Here is a 19256-nt window from a genome sequence, read left to right as displayed (position 1 = left end):
CACCAAACTCCTTTACTGAAAGTTTCAAACTCACAGCAAATGGATGTTACACAGTTTGTGAAATTCAATTCATACCAAACAGGTCAAAAATAAATGACACACTACTGCAGCATAAGTAACATGCTCTGCCACTCATTGTTTGGAACTTTCAGTGGTTTCACATTCTTGACAAATGATTAACCTACGCACAGTTAACTTTAGGCACCTTGTAAATCAAACCAATGGATAAGGAAGATAACTTACAAATACTGAATAGCAAATCAAGGAACATACACCCATCCTTTAGTCTAAAAAAAGAAAGCAGGCCTATTCTGACCTCTACCACAAAGTTCTCATGAAAACCCAAAATAAACCATCAAAAATCCCTAGCCTACTGAAGATTCAAAGTGTCTTTAGCATATAGTTGCACCACTTACTGTTACATGGATGCCACCTGACTACTACCTAGTCTGCTTCATCAGATCTAGTCATAACTGTTTCAGCTTCATACAGCTTTCACAAAATCATATGATGCTTATCCTTCATTTGGGTAGGAAGGCCTGTTACTATACTTCCATTTTTTTTTTTTTTTTTGGAATAGCTTTGTTCACCTTTAAGAGGACTACACAAAGCAAACCCAGCTTGTACCTTGCCCAACATCTTCTATGTGGAGGGCCTAACAAAAATAGATCCAAAGTCTAAGTAACCTAGCTGGGAACACTTCCTTTAGGAGAACCTTAACCTCTGAAAAAGAGGGCTGAACCACTATGCAGTCCCAGAAAAAGTGGCTTCAACTTACAGCTGATTACACTTTAAAATACTATGGCTTATCAAGAAGGGACAGGACATTAAAATAAATAAAGAAAAGGGGAAAAAATAGATGCATACATTGCCATCTGGAGAAATTGTAAAGACAGGCCATTAAGTTAACAGAACTGGATCCCTTGATTCTAAAATCACTAAAACTGGCATTTTTACCTCAAATATTTCTCCCAAAGGCAACTGATCGATAGCATCCTAATGTAAGTAATACCTGCTTTGCTTCAAGTCAAAATTTCAACTAACGGAGAACCTCCCACTTTCCCCCAGATTTGGTATCTGGTCTGCTGACAGAGTGATTGAAATCTCTCCTAGGATTGCAAGACCTCTTTTTCCTTATTCTCTAAAGACTCTTGTTTATAACACATACCAGAAACTCTTCTGTCACGAAAAAAAAGAGCAAAACCCAAGGGCTGGAGCCAATCAAAACAAAACCCTCTAAAGACTGGATAACACTACCAAAGTAGATGGAAGAGGATTATCCGTCCAAGTATCCTGTCTCATATTTACTACATTGTTTTAAAGATTATGCATCCAACTGTGCTTCATTCGGCCTTCAGAAGCACTCCATGTGGACAGAACAAAACCATCAGCATGTGCATATCTGTGTGTGTTCTGTACATCCTAATATCCTAAGCTGCTTTACTATCAACATGAAAAACATTGAAGCAATCCCTCTGTGATTTTTCCTTATACATTTCTAATACAATTAAAAACAAGCTTAACAATTATCTGTATAAGCAACAAACGTGAAAAAGGAGTGAAGTGGAGAATGTCTGCAATGAAGCAGCCACAACTGTATGTCATGCATCTCATAAAAACGTACTACATAAAGCAGAACTCCTCAGTGCAAGGCAGTAAATCCAGGTAAGGCAGCTTCAATTCATCAATGCTTGTGAGTTGCAACTGCCATCTACAGAGTTTATAAAACATGGAGGGAAACAGAGTGCCTGACCATTCTTCCATACTACACACACACACACACACCTATGGACAATTTAGAAGTCATCAGTCTACTACCATATGCATCTGGTATGTAGGAGGAGACTGGAGGACCCAGGAAAAAAACATGGAGGACATGCAATCTTTGCACAATAGGCACCAAAGTTAAGATTTATGCTATCCTACACACAGTTTAATTCAAACACTAAATAATCTCCATGCACACTGTTAAAAGTTCATATCTACACTGTAGACAGGATGATTTACAATTAAGGTTTCCACATTTATTGCAAAAAATGAATCTACTGCCTTCACACATTCACACTGCATGCAGTACATGTAACTAGATGTTGTGCATTACAAACATTTGTAGCTGCATTACTCTGGAAAATAATACTAACTATATATAGGATGTGAAATGTACGGCAGATGACTGAAATGCATGGCAGACATGTGAAACAGAAACTGTAATAAGATTCTATCTTGAGATTACATGACTGGTGACTAATCCTAGGTCAGAAAGCAAGAGACAGCTTACCAAAAGTTGGTATACAAACTCATTACTTTGTATATGTGAAACTCAGCTTAACTACATCTGTGTTTTTCTTTACGGAAAGGGTACAAGATAGAAAAAGGAAAAATAAAGAATCAGAGTCAGAGAAAGAAGAATTACCCTGGTGCTATGATTAACAGATTTGTGAGCTGATTCTGGGATTTTTCTCTGTAACATGTTTTGGAAATTCAGACAATTTTGCTACAGTTAGTAATTCTTTTTGCCAGAAACTATTAGGGGAAAAACTGCAGACTGATATTTTTCTTTCTTCTATCTCATTTGATCCAAATGATTATTTTATGGTTTCCTATGCAACCGCACATTTGTCTGTATTTTAAACTGCTAATTGCCTGCTTAATTCATTCTTTCTTAAGTAAAGTACTCTTGCTAATTCACCTTTAAAAAGACTGTGACTGGTCACCTACTTGCTTATATATGATATGATAAAAGGGTTATTATTGCTAAAAGTTAACAAGTTACCACTAACTGACCAGACTGTTCTGCTACACACTATCATTTCTGTTTATAATTACTTGGTTTATTCACAACAGTGAAACAGCAACTGGGAGGTCCGCAGCCTGGTAATTACTATGGTGACAGTTTACTAATTTAGCCAGGACAGAAGGCTGTAGTTCTGGATAACATTGCCAGCCTTCACATGACATCCATGTGTGTGTTTGCTTTTGTGTGAGAATGCACAAGTTTACTCAAAGTGTAGTTATTATGCACAGATGAACAACAGACGATACTGAAGCATGAAAAAAGTTGTGAGAAAGGAGAGTGGGAGCTAGAGCAAATGCTCTGCTTGGTGGGGTCTGCAGTACAAAGCCTATTCCTAGGTGCAAATGGTGCAAAGCACATACTCAAGGCATCAATGAACATTAAGTACATGCTCTTGAGGACAAAATGCATTGTGTGAATTTCTTTCTTGAGGCCAAGCTGCACTTAATGAATTACTTTCTTGAGGCCAAGCTGCACTTTGTGAATTGCTTAGGGATGCATATTCCCATGCCTTCTGCAAAATGTAATCTGTTCAGTACCAGTGATGTGACTCAGGAGCCCATGTCATCAGAGGTTAATTTTTTTAAGTTAAAGATCAACTTAATTGTGGGTAGTAAAGTAGATCTAAGCACTATAGCTGCTGTCCACAGTAATTACTTTCACAAACACAAATAAAACATGCATAATGTGGAGAAGCTACTTAAATGAACATTCTAGAAATGTTACATTAGAAGACAATAAATCAATTTACCACAAGGTCTTCATCATCAGAGTTATCAAAGATATTATCCAGGTCATTCAGGGATACTGCCAAGTCCTTCACTTGCATCAGGCTACTGGTAGCTGCTTTTGCCGCTGCACTATCCTGGCCGTGGTCTGTTAGAAAATAAAACAAAAAACAATAACTTTTTGCATGTCTTTCCCACTTCACAACTCATTCATCAAACTCCCTTGCAAAGAAGTACAACCGGGTTGCTTACAAACACTGCATTCTTAAAGTGACTGCAACCATTTTACCCCAAATATCCCAAAAAATCTTCCAAGACTTAGTACAGTTATGGAAAGCAGTCAAGCAAGCAGTAAGTTTTCAAGGCTTTCCTCCTGAAGCAGTTATCCTTAAGTTATGGCTGTTTACCAGAACATTCTAGGATGTGCTAACTAATGGCAAACCATGTCCTAATTAAGGCAGAGTAGACAAGTACTGCAGGTCTCCAAATTGCGATTCATGACATACAGTACATCCCTTCTAAGTGTAAAGTATACAGGACTGTCACTGTTAATGCAGTTTAGTACTAAAGTAATGTTCTGCCAAGGACCTCTTAAAACAGATTGTCTGTGTACATGGGTTACACATTATTCAATATGTGTCGCAGAAGTTAGATGTCATATGGTACACACTCCACAAGCTGTATGGGTAAATATTACATGGAGATTATTAACACATCCACAGTATCTACTTTATGGAGCATTCTGCTAAACATGTAAACATTCAATGGTGTCAGAAGTGAACATCTGCGTTTTCAAGAGCACATGCACCAAAAATTACATGAGTATAATTTAAAGTTAGAAAAATTATCCAACTAAAACCACCAGGGATTCTCTCACTGCAAGGTAATTTATTAGAAATCTAGATGCTTTGTAATCAGAAATTTGATTTGTTCTTGCAGATAAATGGAATAAATGAAGTACGAAATTTTGCAGTGTGTCATATTTGGGTAGGTTACTGGAGAAACCCCCACACACACACAAACTTGCTTAACAATTTTACCTTTCTTGAAGAGACGAAGGACACAAGTAAAGAATACTTGAAGGTATTTAACATTCTGCTTTTCTTGAAGAGAAGAAACCAAAATATATCCAGTAAAGAAAACATTCAGGAATTACTGTAAGTCCAGAAAGATTCTGGTATTTACTCACATCAGCTCTTAACAAGGGCACAAGGTTCTGAAGAGACCACATGTTTATAGTACGGAGTTAAATGTGTGAAGTTGGCAAGTTGTGTGACTCACAAATAAGTCAAAGAATGGTTTGTGGTACAAGAAATGATCAAACAAGAGCTAGGCTATTAAAAGAATCAAACCTCACCTTATCAAAACCTATGAATGCAAGCAGAGTGAAAGAAATCTCTAGCACACGTTTAAAAGACTTAAAGGAAAACTAAAATAACAGGAGTAAGAATGCACTGCAAGTGTAATGGAGAAAGAAGTGTTTAAAACCATTTATATGTTGTTGAACAGAAACATGAAAATGAGTTGCTAATTATCAGGAGCGGCCTTAGGTCAACTGATGCCTTAGGCAAAAGGGCTTGACGGTGCCCCACCCCCACACCACCAGTGCCCCCATCCTGATCTACCTACACCAAATAAATACTGGAAAAGTGCCCCTGCTACAGCGGCACCCTAGGAGGCTGCCTAGTTGGCCTATGCCTAAAGCTGGCTATGCTAATTATAGTACTATTAAAGTGAAAAAAGAGATGACAATAATATAATTTGAAAATGCATTAAAGGCATTGAGGCAAGAATGACAGCCTATTGGAAAGGAATGTTGAGTATAACCAAAATGTATAAAGTACAGTTGTTTAAGAACTTGCCATAACAGTAGATGTCCTACTGATTCCAAACAGATGGGTTTCACTGGGAGTCCATTTGGGGTACCAAAGCTTAAACTTCCATAGACAGCACATCCAACATATGACTTCAGCTAGCAAGTATAGGGGTATACAGGTGGACACACAAGCACAAACTAACTTCCAAGCCAGCAGTCTGAAGACCTCTGAGGGAGACTCATCAGTTAGGAGGGGCCAAGCAGGGAGAAACTCCCTTAATCCTAGAGTCCTGCAGGCAGGGCAGTAAAAGAGGAAAAGACAGACATGAGGGGCACAGTATGAAGGGGATAGGCACTAAGAAGGAGGGTGAAAAGGAGCACTGCCACAGTGATTAGCAGAATATCTACTGTTATGGTTAAGTTCTACTGTACTACTGTCACGAATGAGATTACTGCTGCTGTATTCTAAACAGATGCGTGATTCCCAGAGCTCAAGGGAAAAGACGGCAGGATGTTTAATGAACAGAAGAACTGTCCAAGAGGCCAGAGAGAAATGACCAAGTGAAGGCAGCTATGGATCTTGAAAAGGCATCAATCCTGCAGTGTTTAGTGAAAATGTGCATAGAAGACCAAGTGGCAACTTCCATCCTGGCATCAACCCCTTTGTAGAAGGCTCCACAAGACACCACTGGCTTGGTAGTATGATCTCATGGGCAGCTGGCCAAGGATTTGCCAAGGTGCCAGTAACAAAAGGAGATGGACTTGGAGATCCAACTTGCAGTAGTTGTTTAGATACTAGCTGGCCCAGTTTGGAGTCCATGAATGAGACAAACAGTTGCCTGACTTATGAAAAGATTTAGTTTAATCAAACGAAAATCTAAGCTATCTGTGTACATCTAGCAAGTGTAGGAGTCTCCCCACCCTGCCTTCCCGTTCTGTGGGCTAGGAAAGTATGTAGACAGTTTCATGGCCTGTTTGAGGCACATCTCATTCACTATTTTAGGCACGAAGGAGAGGTAAGGGGACACACTGTCCTTGTGAAAAAATAAGAAAGGGTGGAACAGCCACGAGTGTCTTAAGTTCTGAGGCTCCCATAGCAGAAGTGAGGGTGAGTAGCAAGTTGGTTTTCCAGGTTCAGGTTCTGAGATTTCCTAAAATTCCAAGTTCAAATTGTGACAGAGTGAGCTACTCCAATACAAAGTTGAGGTCCCAAAGAGGGGGCATGGCCTTCCTTGGATGTCTAAGGTGCATTACCCCTTTTAAAAATTGTATGACTTCAGATCTAAACATAGCAGGTGGGTTGAGGGGAAGACAGGCAGAAATGGATAATAACGGGTCCACTTCACATGATCGACTTTTCAGAAAGTCGACTTTCATATGGCCGAGACCATATGATCGACTTTCGTAAAACCGACCATGGGGAACCGCTATCTCCATACAGTGCGGAAGAGGAAAATTTCCTTCTTCTGCACTATAGTGCGATCTCAGAGTTGGTATATTTAAGTTACGGGGGGTGGGGAGGTAGAGCCCCCCACGGGTGTGGGGGGGGGCAGAGCCCCCCTGCTAACAGTTTAAGGTAAGTGTTTCCTGTGTTTTATGTGTTTAGTTTACATGGTCGGCTTTTCGAAAGTCGATCATATGGTCTCAACCATATGAAAGTTGACTTTCTGAACAGTCAACCATGTAAAGTAGACCCATAATAAGTGGGCTTTGATGAAGGAATATGCCAGACCTGCATTCATGAGTTCACACAAGTACTTTAGGGTAAGAAGAACTGTTGAATTTGTGGGGTACTGATTGTTATGACACCAGAAAGAAAATCTCTTCTATTTTGCTATGTTGGATTTTTGAGCAGTGTCTCTCTATCCTTTCTGGGGAACTCACAGTATGTCCACCGAAAACTGGTGCTTGAAAGGATCAGAACACTATCATCCATAGGCTTAGGAAAGTACAGTTGTGTACCTACCATAAATGTAGATGTTCGAGTGTATTCACTGTTGCAGTCATTACACTTGGGTTATCCTGCCGGCAGGTGTCCCGCAGTCTGCTTATCCTGCTGGCAGGCGACCCGCAGTGGGCCCGAGTTCCAAAGTCTAGGTCCGGCGTCGGTTGCTGTCGCTTCCTCCCTGACGTCAGGGCACCAGGGGTATAAAAGATGCAACCGATGCCATTTTCTTCAGTTTTTCTTGCCCCAGATGTCAGGTGCCCCAAAAAGGAAAGGATGGAAAAAATTATGTCAAAAAACATGCATGTACCAAAACAACATTTCCTTCATCTACAAGCAAATACATCACATAGGTTGTAGAGAGTAGAGAAGTACAAAAAGGACCCAGCAATGAGAAAGGGGGATGGTGGGTGGGTAACCTGGACTGCAACAGTGAATACACTCGAACATCTACATTTATGGTAGGTACACAACTGTACTATGTTCATCGTGTTTCACTGTTGCAGTGATTACACTTGGGTTGAATCCCAATGCTGAGGTTGGGTGGCTGGACCTAAATAGGATTAGGAGAGGCTACCAGGCCCTGCAAAACTGCAGTGGCAAAGCCTGCTCTGGATTTAGAGTAGAGAGGTAAGTGGTAGTGCTTAGTGAAAGTGTGCACTGAACTCCAGGTTGCAGCTTCTAAAATGTCTTTGGTTGGTACTCCTCTGAGAAAGGCTGCTGCTCTGGTAGAATGTGGCCTTATGCCCTTAGGCACTGGTTTGCCATGTTGAGCATAGCAGAAGCGAATGCAGTGTCCTATCCATTTTAAAATTGTCTGCTTTGAGATAGGCTTTCCTTGTGATCCTGCAGCATAAGCTACAAACAGTTGCTCAGTTTTTCTGAAAGCTTTTGTTTTGTCCAAGTAGAATTGTAGCTGTCTGTGTATATCCAAACTGTGCAGAAGTCTCTCCCTTTTATTCTGGGGATTTGGATAGAAAGTTGGCAAATGAATGGTTTGGTTAAGAGCCACATTGGAAACCACCTTTGGCATAAATGTAGGGTTCGTCCTTAGAGAAACCCTGTCCTGATGAAAGGTTCCACTGCCATTAATGCCTGTAACTCTGAGACTCTTCTTGCTGAAGTTATTGCTAGGAGCAGAGCAGTTTTCCATGATAAGAATTTTATATCAGCTGTGTTGGCTGGCTCAAAAGGAGGCAGTGTGAGCTTTTCTAGTACAAAATTGAGGTCCCAAGTAGGTATTGGTGCTCTCCTTGGGGGTCTTATGTTTCTTGCCCCTCTGAGGTACTGCCTTAGCAGTGGATGTGAAAAAATAGGAGGTTCCATATTGTAATGAGCTGAAATGACAGAGGCATGGATTTTAATAGATGAAAAGGATAGGCCTTTGTCCAGCATCTCAGTTAGGTATTGTAAAATCTGAGGTACATTTGGAACAAGCGGTTTGAGTCCTTGTGCCTGGTTCCAAGCACAGAATCTCTTCCATTTTTCTGCATAAGATTTCTTAGTGTTGGGCCTCCTGGCTTCAAAAATGACATCCATAACAGCTTTAGAGAGAGGTGTGGTCGGAGTGACTAAATTATCTGCCATGCAGCCAGATTTAAGGTTCTGAGTTGACTGTGTAGAATCTGATTGTTTTGTTGAGTCAGACGATGAGGAATTTGAGGTAAAGGCCAGGCTGGGCCTCGAGACAAGCTCTTTAGGATTGGGTACCAGTGCTGGCGTGGCCAGTCTGGGGCAATTAGGATCATTTTTGGCTTCTCTTGTATGACTTTTAGGAGCACCTTGGGAAGAAGAGGCAGTGGAGGAAAGGCATAAACTGTCAGGGTTTTCCAGCTGAATGAAAGAGCATCTACTTTCCATGCTTGTGAGTGATAAGTTCTTGTGCAGAATTTCTGTAGTTGGCAGTTGTGAGGGGAGGCAAAAAGATCTACATCCGGGCGTCCCCATTTCCTTGTTATCATGCTGAAGACCTATGGATTTAGTTTCCATTCGTGCGGATCCATGAGATTTCTGCTTAGTTCCTCTGCCAGTGTATTTTTCTTTCCTGGCAGGAATTGTGCCTGCAGATGTACTTGAAGGGTCAGTGCTGTGCTCCACAGAGTCATGGCTTGCCTGCAGAGGAGGTAGGAATGTGTGCCCCTTGTTTGTTTATGTACCACATAACTGTGGTGTTGTCCGTCTTTAGTAGTAGTTGTCCTGGATGTAGTAGATCCTTGAAGGCTGTCGGGGCATTCTGTACAGCTAGCATCTCTTTTTGATTGATGTGAAGATGCATTAGTTCCTTGGGCCAGGTGCCCTGAATACATTTTCTTGCCATATGTGCCCCCCCAGACATAATCCGATGCATCCATTGTTACTGTCTGCCTGGCAGTGGGGAAGGTGAAGGGCTGTCCCTTGTTGTGGTGACAGGCCCTGGACCACCATCGAAACTCCTGTTGTAGACAGGGAATTATAGTCACTATTGTTTCCTGTCTGTGGCAATGTTGAGTCAAAACACTTTTTAGATACCATTGTAGTTTCTTCATATGCAGTCTTGCACATGGAATGAGTAGAATGCAGAAAGCCATGAAGCCCAGGGCCTGCAGAATTTTTCTTGCAGGGAGCTGGGTCTTTGTTGCCATCAACTGAAAGTAATGAGTCAGATGCCTTTGTTTGTCTGGCGTGAGATAAGCCATCTGGGTAGTTGTATTTAAGCTTGCACGCAGGAATATTATTTCTTGAGAGGGCACGAGTTTAGATTTTTTTTCGTTTACTGTGTACCCCAGGCAAATTAATAATCTTTTCACAAACGCCAGATGCTTTAGTAGAATGTCCTTGCTCTCTGCTTGAATAAGGCAGTCGTCCAAGTAGGGGTATACCTGAATTCCTGTTTGTCTGCAAAATGCAATTACTGGTGCCAGGCATTTTGTGAAGACCCTGGGCGCAGTAGATAAGCCAAAGGGCAGTTCAGAGAATTGGTAATGCATTGAGCCAGCTATGAATCTGAGGTATCTTCTGCAAGATTGTCTGATTAGGACATGCAGGTATGCCTCTTTGAGGTCCAAAGTAACTAGCCAAGCCTTCTTGCCCAGCATGGGTAGAAGTTGCTGCAGTGTTAACATTTTGAATTTGGAACATCCAGGAAAGTATTTAGGATTGACAATTCCAGTATTGGTCTCCAGGCTTTGTCCTTTCTGGGAACCAGGAAAAGTCTTGAGTAAAATCCTTGTCCCTGTTCTTGCTGTGGTACTCTTTCAATAGCTCCCATGTCCATGAGAGCAACAATTTCCTTTTGTGCCTCTGCCTATTGGTTTTGTGGCAGGTCCTGCATACCTTTTGATTTTGGAAGAGTGTGAAAGTGGAACCTGTAAAGTACAGTTATGTATCTACCATAAATGTAGATGTTCGAGTGTATTCACTGTTGCAGTCATTACACTTGGGTTATCCTGCTGGCAGGCGACCCGTAGTCCGCCCGAGTTCCAAAGTCTTGGTCCAGCGTCGGTTGCTGTCGCCTCTTCCCTGACGTCAGTGTGGTAGGGGTATAAAAGTTGCAACCAACGCCATTTTCTTCAGTTTTTCTTGCCCCAGATGTCAGGTGCCCCAGATATGAAGGCTGAAAAGATAAAAATATGCCAAACAACCATGCATATATCATAAAAACATTTTCTTCTTCTAAAAGCAAATACACCACATAGGTTGTATAGAGTTGAGAAGTACAGAATAGTCCCAGCAAAGAGGGGGATTGTGGGTGGATAACCAGGACTGCAACAGTGAATACACTCGAACATCTACATTTATGGTAGGTACACAACTGTACTATGTTCATCGTGTTTCACTGTTGCAGTCATTACACTTGGGTAGAATCCCAAAGCTTAGGCAGGGTGACTGGGTCTAGATTGGATTTGGCAAAGCTAACAAGCCCTGCTGAACTGCAGTGGCAAAGCCTACTCTGGATTTGGAGTAGAGAGGTAGGTGGTAGTGCTTGGTAAAAGTGTGCACTGAGCTCCAGGTTGCAGCTTCTAATATGTCTTTGGTTGGTACCCCTCAGAGGAAAGCTGCTGAAGTGGCTGCTGCTCTGGTAGAATGAGGCCTAATGCCTTTAGGCACAGATTTGCCATGTTGTGCATAACAAAAGCAGATGCAGTGTCCTATCCATTCTGAGATTGTCTGCTTTGTAATAGGTTTTCCTTGTGATCCTGCAGCATATGCTACAAACAGTTGCTCAGTTTTTCTGAAAGCTTTTGTTTTGTCCAAGTAAAATCATAGCTGCCTGTGAATATCCAAAGAGTGCAGAAGTCTTTCCCCTTTATTCTGGGGATTTGGGTAGAAAGTAGGCAAATGAATAGTTTGGTTTAAGGTCACATTAGAGACCACTTTTGGCATGAATGTTGGGTTCGTCCTTAGAGGAACCCTGTCCTGGTGAAAAATGAGGAAAGGTTCCACAGGCATCAATGCCTGTAACTCTGAAACTCTTCTTGCTGAAGTTATTGCTAGGAGCAGAGCAGTTTTCCATGTCAAGAATTTTAGATCAGCTGTGCTGGCTGGTTCAAAAGAAGGCAGTGTTAGTTTTTCTAAAACAAAATTGAGGTACCAAGTAGGTACTGGTGTTCTCCTAGAGGGTCTTATATTCTTTGCCCCTCTGAGGTACTCTCGTAGTAGAGGATGTGAAAAAATAGGAGGATCCGTATTGTAATGAGCTGAAATGGCAGAGGCATGGATTTTAATAGAAGAAAAAGATAGGCCTTTGTCCAACATCTCAGTCAGGTATTGTAAAATCTGAGGCATATTAGGGACCAGTGGGTCGCGGCCTTGTGCCTGGTTCCAAGCACAGAATCTCTTCCATTTTTCCACATAAGACTTCCTAGTGCTGGGTCTCCTGGCTTCCAAAATTACATCTATAACAGCTTTAGAGAGAGGTGCAGTCTGAGTGGCTACATTATCTGCCATGCTGCCAGGTTTAAGGTTCTGAGAAGACTGTGCAGAATCTGATTGTTTTGCTGTGTCAGAAGATGAGGGATTTGAGGTAGAGGCCAAGGCGGGCCTTGGGACAACATCTTTAGGATTGGGTACCAGTGCTGGCGTGGCCAGTCTGGTGCAATCAGGATCATTTTTTGCCTCTCGTCTGACTTTTAGAAGCACCTTGGTGAGAAAAGGCATCGGAGGGAAGGCATAGACTGTCAGATTTTTCCAGTTGAAAGATAGAGCATCTACTTTCCATGCTTGAGAGTGATAAATCCTTGTGCAAAATTTCTGTAATTGGCAATTGTGAGGGGAGGCAAATAGATCTATGTTTGGGCATCCTCATTCCCTTGTTATCATGTTGAACACTTGTGGATTTAGCTTCCATTCGGGAGGATGCATGAAATTTCTGCTTGGTTCGTCTGCCAGTGTATTTTTTGTTCCTGGCAGGAATTGTGCTTGCAGATGTACCTGGTAAGTCAGTGTTGTGTTCCACAAAGTCATGACTTGTCTGCACAGGGGGTAGGAATGTGTGCACCCTTGCTTGTTTATGTACCACATAACTGTGGTATTGTCCGTCTTTATTAATAATTGTCCTGGATATATTAGGTCCTTGAAGGCTGTCAGGGCATTCTGTACAGCTAGCATCTCTTTTTGATTGATGTGAAGATGCAGTTGTTCCTTGGGCCACGTGCCCTGAATACATTTTCCTGCGATATGTGCTCCCCAGGCGTAATCCGATGCATCCGTTGTTATTGTCTGCCTGGCTGTAGGTAAGGTGAAAGGCTGTCCCTTGTTGTGGTGACAGGCCTGTGACCACCATCGAAACTCCTGTTGTAGGCAGGGAATCAAGGTTATGATTGTCTCTAGGCTGTGGCAGTGCTGAGTCCAAACACTTTTTAGATACCATTGTAGTTTCCTCATATGCAGTTTGGCATATGGAATTAGTAGAATACAAGATGCCATGAAACCCAGGGCCTGCAGAATTTTTCTTGCAGGGAGCTGGGTCTTTGTTGCCATCATTTGAAAGTAATGAGTCAATTGTCTTTGTTTGTCTGGTGTGAGATAAGCCATCTGGGTAGTTGTATTCAAGCTTGCACCCAGGAATATTATCTCGAGAGGGCACTAGTTTTGATTTCTTTTCGTTTACTGTGTACCCCAGGCAAATTAGTAATCTTTTTACAAACTCCAGGTGCTTTAGAAGAATGTCCTTACTCTCTGCTTGAATAGGGCAGTCGTCCAAATAGGGATATATTTGAATTCCTTTTTGCCTGAAAAATGCAATTACTGGTACCAGGCATTTTCTGAAGACCCTGGGCGCAGTAGATAAGCCAAAGGGTAGTGCAGAGAATTGGTAATGCATTGAGCCTGTTATAAATCTGAGGTATCTTCTGCACGATTCTCTGATTGGGATGTGCAGGTATGCCTCCTTGAGATCCAAAGTAACTAGCCAAGCCTCTTTGCCCAGCATGGGCAAGAGTTGTTGTAGTGTTAACATTTTGAATTTTAGAACATCCAGGAAAGTATTGAGGATTGACAGGTCCAGTATTGGTCTCCATGCTTTGTTCTTTCTGGGTACTAGGAAAAGTCATGAGTAAAATCCTTGGCCCTGTTTTTCTTGTGGGACATTTTGAATAGTTCCCATATCCATAAGAGCTGCAATCTGTTTTTGTGCCTCTGCCCATTGGTTTTGAGGCAGGTTTGGCATACCTTTTGGTTTTGGAAGCGTGTGGAAGTGGAACCTGTACCCTTGAGAAACTATATTTAACACCCATTGGTCTTGGGTGATCCTGTGCCAATTTTTTGAGAAAAGTGCTAGCTTTCCCCCTAGGGGTGCTGTCAACTGGTAAGTGCTTGGCATTGGCAGAGGGAAGTCATTGTGACTGTTTTCTTTAAGGTTGTGATTTGTCTTCTCCTCCTTTGGGGGTGGAAGAACCCCATTGTTTAGGTCTGTATGAGCCTTGGGGCTGAGATCTGCCTATTGGGCATCTGTATCTGCCTCTTTACGGCCTGTCTGACACTGGAAAGGACCAATTTTTAGAAGGCCAGTTCCTGCTAAATCTAGGTGGCTGAACCTGTAAGAAATCTTTCACAGTTTGCATTGACTTTGCTTTATCCTCCATTTTCTTTAAAACCTCTTCTGCCTTAACACCAAAGTATCATGCTGTAGTGCAGCATCCAATAATTTCATTTTAACATGGTAAGGTAAACCTTGTTCTTTCAACCAAGCATGTCTTCGAATAACTGAGCCTGTAACTGCGGCTCTACAAGAAGCCTCTAATGAATCAAAACCACACTGCAGAGTATGCTTTCCCACTTGTTCAACTGCATGCAATAAATCCTGTATTTCTTTACAGTCAGGACCTTCTGTATTTGTAACCATTTTCTGCTTTAACAATAACATGAGATACTGCTGATATTTAAGCATGTGAAACTGACAGTTTAAAGCTCTTACAGCTAAAGTAGCAGAAGTGTAAACCTTTTTTCCCCATCTGTCCAGAGCTCTGGAATCCCTATCTGAGGGGACAAGATTTTGGCAGTGGAAGCTTTAACCCCTTTTGGACCCTGAGAAATAGTTTCTGGGTCTACAGCGGGGTTTTTGTAAAGAAATTTATGAGAGTCAGGGACCCTGTAGTATCTGTCTGGCTTTACTGGTGCAGGGGGTAAAGAATCTGGAGACAGACTGGATTCAGAAAAAAACATAATCAACAATATCAAGCACAGGGGGGATAGCCAAGGGCCTGTGCTGAGGCAACAGAAGGAAATATCTGAGCCTTTTCTTGGATTCTGAGTAATCCTGGCTCTCCCAATGGAAGTGTTCCCTCATGGTGTGCAGGGTTTCCCCAAAAGAGTAATCCTCAGGCGGTGAGGCTGAAGGAATGGACTCTTCAGCATCAGAGTCCTCATAGGGAGGGAGAGAACAGCCCTGGTCAGAGGAAGAATCAGAAGAAATGGAAACCAGATCAGAGGAATCATAATCAGTGTCTTGCCTAGGCCTTTTGTCAGGAGGGGGATGGGAGCCCCTGATTAAAGTAATAAGGTCTTCGGCCATTTTAAGCATCTGTTTCTTAGGCATGGATGACTGTTCTGGAGAATGTTGCACTTGTTTCTTTGTCTTTAATGGTGTTTTTGACTTTGCCTTTGCTCCTGTAGTAGCTTTAATTGTAAGCTGTGAAGGTGTGAAAACACCCTCAGAAGTCAGTGCCTGCTCAGCGGCTCCAGACCCATCTGAGGGTATATTTTCCGTAGGCCCAATACCTTGAGTTTCCACAGGCCTTGGTGTCTCCACGTGGCTGTCGGTTGCGGCCTGTGGTTCTGAGGTAGCGGGTGTCAGGGGCTGCGAAAGCGCCTCACTGAGAACCGGTGAACCGGAGACTGGCCTAGAAGAGGCTTCGTCATCAGTTTTGGACATTGGATGACTGTCTTTTTCTTTGTCTTTGTGTTTTTTATACATTCCGGTCATTGGTTGTTCCGAAGGCATTATGTAATTAAATCTTCGTCCAAAATAATGTAAAGCAAAATCAAACCGACGTTTAATAGTGCGTTTATTAAATCTAGCACAAAACCGACAACTAGTGATGTCGTAGTCAGGGCCTAGGCAAGGAATGCAGTAAGAGTGGAAGTCCTTATGAGGTATTTGCTTCCCACAAGAAATACAATTATTAACTTTTACTGACATCGGTCTGGAGCAAGAAAAGGTTTCCCCAATGGGGTACTTAGCTTTACTGAAGACTTTGGTTCTGAAATTCAATTTTGAAAATCTCAGGAGTCAGCCGACTGGCACTTGTGAACTGCTTATGCTTCGGGCACTGCGCGGCAAGAAAGACTGAAGAAAATGGCGTCGGTTGCAACTTTTATACCCCTGGCGCACTGACGTCAGGGAAGAGGCGACAGCAACCGATGCCGGACCAAGACTTTGGAACTCAGGCCAACTACGGGTCACCTGCCAGCAGGATAACCCAAGTGTAATGACTGCAACAGTGAAACACGATGAACATCCCTGAGAAACTATATTCAGTACCCATTTGTCCTGGGTGATTATGTGCCAATTTTGTGCGAAAAGTGCCAACTTTCCCCCTTGGGATGCTGCCAAACGGTAAGTGCTTGGCTTTTGTAGAGGAAAGTCATTGGGACTGTTTCCTATCAGGTTGTGATTTGTCTTCTCCTCCTTTGGGGGCAGAAGCATCCCATTGTTTAGGTCTGTAGGAGCCTTGTGGCTGAGATCTGCCTCTTGGGCGTCTGTATCTGCCTCTTTGGGGCCTGTCTGACACCTGAAAGGACCAATTTTTTGAAGGCCAGTTTCTACTAAACCTAGCTGGTTGAACCTGTAAGAAATCCTTCACTGTCTGCATAGATTTTGCTTTATCCTCCATTTTCTTTAACACCTCTTCTGTCTTAACACCAAACAAAATATCATGCTGTAATGGAGCATCCAATAATTTTACTTTAAAATGTTCAGGTAAGCTTTGTTCTTTCAACCAAGCATGCCTTCGTATGACAGAGCCTGTAACTGCTGCTCTGCAAGAAGCCTCTAATGAATCAAAACCACATTTGCAGAGTATGCTTTCCCACTTGTTCAGCTGCATGCAATAATTCCTGCATTTCCTTATTGTCAGGATTCTCTGAATTTGTAAGCATTTTCTGTTTTAACAAAGACATGAGGTAATGTTGATATTTAAGCATGTAAAACTGGCAGTTTAAAACCCTTACAGCTAAAGTAGCAGAAGTGTAAACTTTTTTCCCCCATCTATCCAGAGATCTAGAATCCCTATCAAAGGGAACAGGGTTTTTAGCAGTGGAAGCCTTAACCCCCTTGGGACCCTGAGAAATTGTTTCAGGGTCAGCAGCAGGGTTTTTATAAAGAAATTTATGAGAGTCAGGGACCCTGTAATACCTGTCTGGCTTGACTGGTCCAGGAGGTAAAGAATCAGGAGACAGACTGGATTCAGAGAAAACATCATCAAAGATATCAAGCACAGGGGGGATAGCCAGGGGCCTGTGTTGAGGCAGTAAAAGAAAATCTCTGAGCCTTTTCTTGGATTCTGAATAATCCTGGCTCTCCCAGTGGAAATGTTCCCTCATGGTGTGCAGAGTTCCCCCAAAAAAGTAATCCTCAGGTGGAGAGGCTGAAGGTATAGATTCTTCAGCATCAGAGTCCTCATAGGGAGGAAGAGAACAGCCCTGATCTGAAGAGGAATCACAGGAAATAGAAACCTGGTCAGAGGAATCATAGTCAGTGTCTTGCCTAGGCCTTTTATCAGGAGGGGGATGGGAACCCCTGATCAAAGTAATTAAGTCTTCGGCCATTTTAAGCATCTGTTTCTTTGGCATGGCTGACTGTCCAGCAGAATGCTGTACTTGTTTCTTTGTCTTTACTGGTGTCTTTGTCTGTACTTTGGTTGCTGCAGAAGATTTAATAGTAAGCTGTGAAGGTCTGAAAACACCCTCAGAAGCTGATGCCTGCTCAGCGGCTCCGGACCCATCTGAGGGAATATTTTCCATAGGCCCAATGCCTTGAGTATCCAGAGGCCTAGTTGTCTCCACGTGGGAGTCGGAAATGGCCTGTGGCTCTGAGGTAGCGGGTGTCAGGGGCTGCGAAAGTGCCTCACTGAGAACTGGCGACTGGCCTAGAAGAGGCTTCGTCATCGGTTTTGGACCTCAGATGCCTGTTCTTTTCCTTGTCTTTGTGTTTTTTATGAATTCTGGTCGTCGGTTGTTCCGACGGCATTATATAGTTAAACCTTCGGCCAAAGTAATGAAATGCAAAATCAAACCGACGTTTAATAGTGCGTTTGTTGAATCTAGCACAAAACCGACAACTAGTAACGTTGTGGTCAGGGCCTAGGGAAGGAATACAGTAAGAGTGAAAGTCCTTATGAGGTATTTGCTTCCCACAAGAAATACAATTGTTAACTTTTACTGACATCGGTCTGGAGCAAGAAAAAGTTTCCCCAACGGGGTACTTAGCTTTACTGAAGACTTCGGTTCTGAAACTCTATTTCGAAAATCTCAGGAGTCGGACGACTGGCACTTGTGAACTGCTTCTGCTTTGGGGACCGCGTGGCAAGAAAGACTGAAGAAAATGTCATCGGTTGCATCTTTTATACCCCTGGCACACTGACGTCAGGGAAGAAGCGACAGCAACCGACGCCGGACCTAGACTTTGGAACTCGTGCCGACTGCAGGTCGCCTGCCAGCAGGATAAGCCAACTGCGGGTCGCCTGCTGGCAGGATAACCCAAGTTTAATGACTGCAACAGTGAAACACGATGAACATCGATAGGTTCAGATGAAGCAGTGAACTTAACTGGAGTGAAGGGAAACAATAAAGTAAAGTACAGTTGTGTACACTTACCATAAATGTAGATGTTCGAGTTTATTCACTGTTGCAGTCGTCACACTTGGGTTATCTTGCCAGGGGTAGCCCTCAGTCGGCCCGAATACCAGAGGCTTAGTATATCTGCGTCAGTTGCTGTCACTCCAGGACTGATGTCAGGTCGTCACTGGTATAAAAACCAGCAGCCAACGCCATTACATCAGTTTTTCTTGCCCCAAATGTCAGGAGCAAATGGTGGAATAACACCACCAGTAGAAAGTAGATACCAATAGCCCTGTAAAGAGTGAGGAAGAGAAACAGAGAGAAGGACACAAGGGGGCTGGAGGGAGGGAAACAAGGACTGCAACAGTGAATACACTCGAACATCTACATTTATGGTAAGTGTACACAACTGTACTATGTTCTTTGTGTTTCACTGTTGCAGTAATCACACTTGGGTTGATTCCCAAAGCTGAAGAATGGATGGAGGCAGTCAAGAAGAGTTGGGGCTGGCTAGTATGCCCTGCAGGACTGCAGTTGCAAAGCCTGCCTTGGATTTGGAAAAGATAGGCAGGTGGTAATGCTTGGTGAAGGTATGAACAGAACTCCATGTTGCAACTTCCAGGATGTGCCTGGTAGGGACCCCTCTGACAAAGGCTGCAGAGGTTGAAGTTGCCCTAGTGGAATTTGTTCTCACCCCTGTGGGGGTGGTTTCCCATG

At 42.8% G+C, this 19256-nt stretch overlaps 1 protein-coding gene across 4 annotated transcripts in view; it reads right to left on the bottom strand.

Moving 5' to 3' along the window:
* MED13L (mediator complex subunit 13L) overlaps positions 1–19256 on the bottom strand; it is a 3068540-nt gene that overhangs the window by 1011850 nt on the left and 2037434 nt on the right. For all 4 annotated transcript variants that reach the window (XM_044068259.1, XM_044068260.1, XM_044068261.1 and 1 more), the window contains exon 13: positions 3546–3670. In XM_044068259.1, coding sequence (XP_043924194.1) covers positions 3546–3670 — 125 coding nt within the window. The remainder of the gene's footprint in view (positions 1–3545; positions 3671–19256) is intronic.

The sequence above is a fragment of the Protopterus annectens genome, chromosome 4.part0 (genome assembly GCF_019279795.1).
Source record: "Protopterus annectens isolate FY-2018-M chromosome 4.part0, PAN1.0, whole genome shotgun sequence".
NCBI classification, from domain to species: domain Eukaryota; kingdom Metazoa; phylum Chordata; order Ceratodontiformes; family Protopteridae; genus Protopterus; species Protopterus annectens.
Note: the sequence above shows the minus strand (reverse complement) of the source record. Positions and strands in the feature narration are given on the sequence as shown.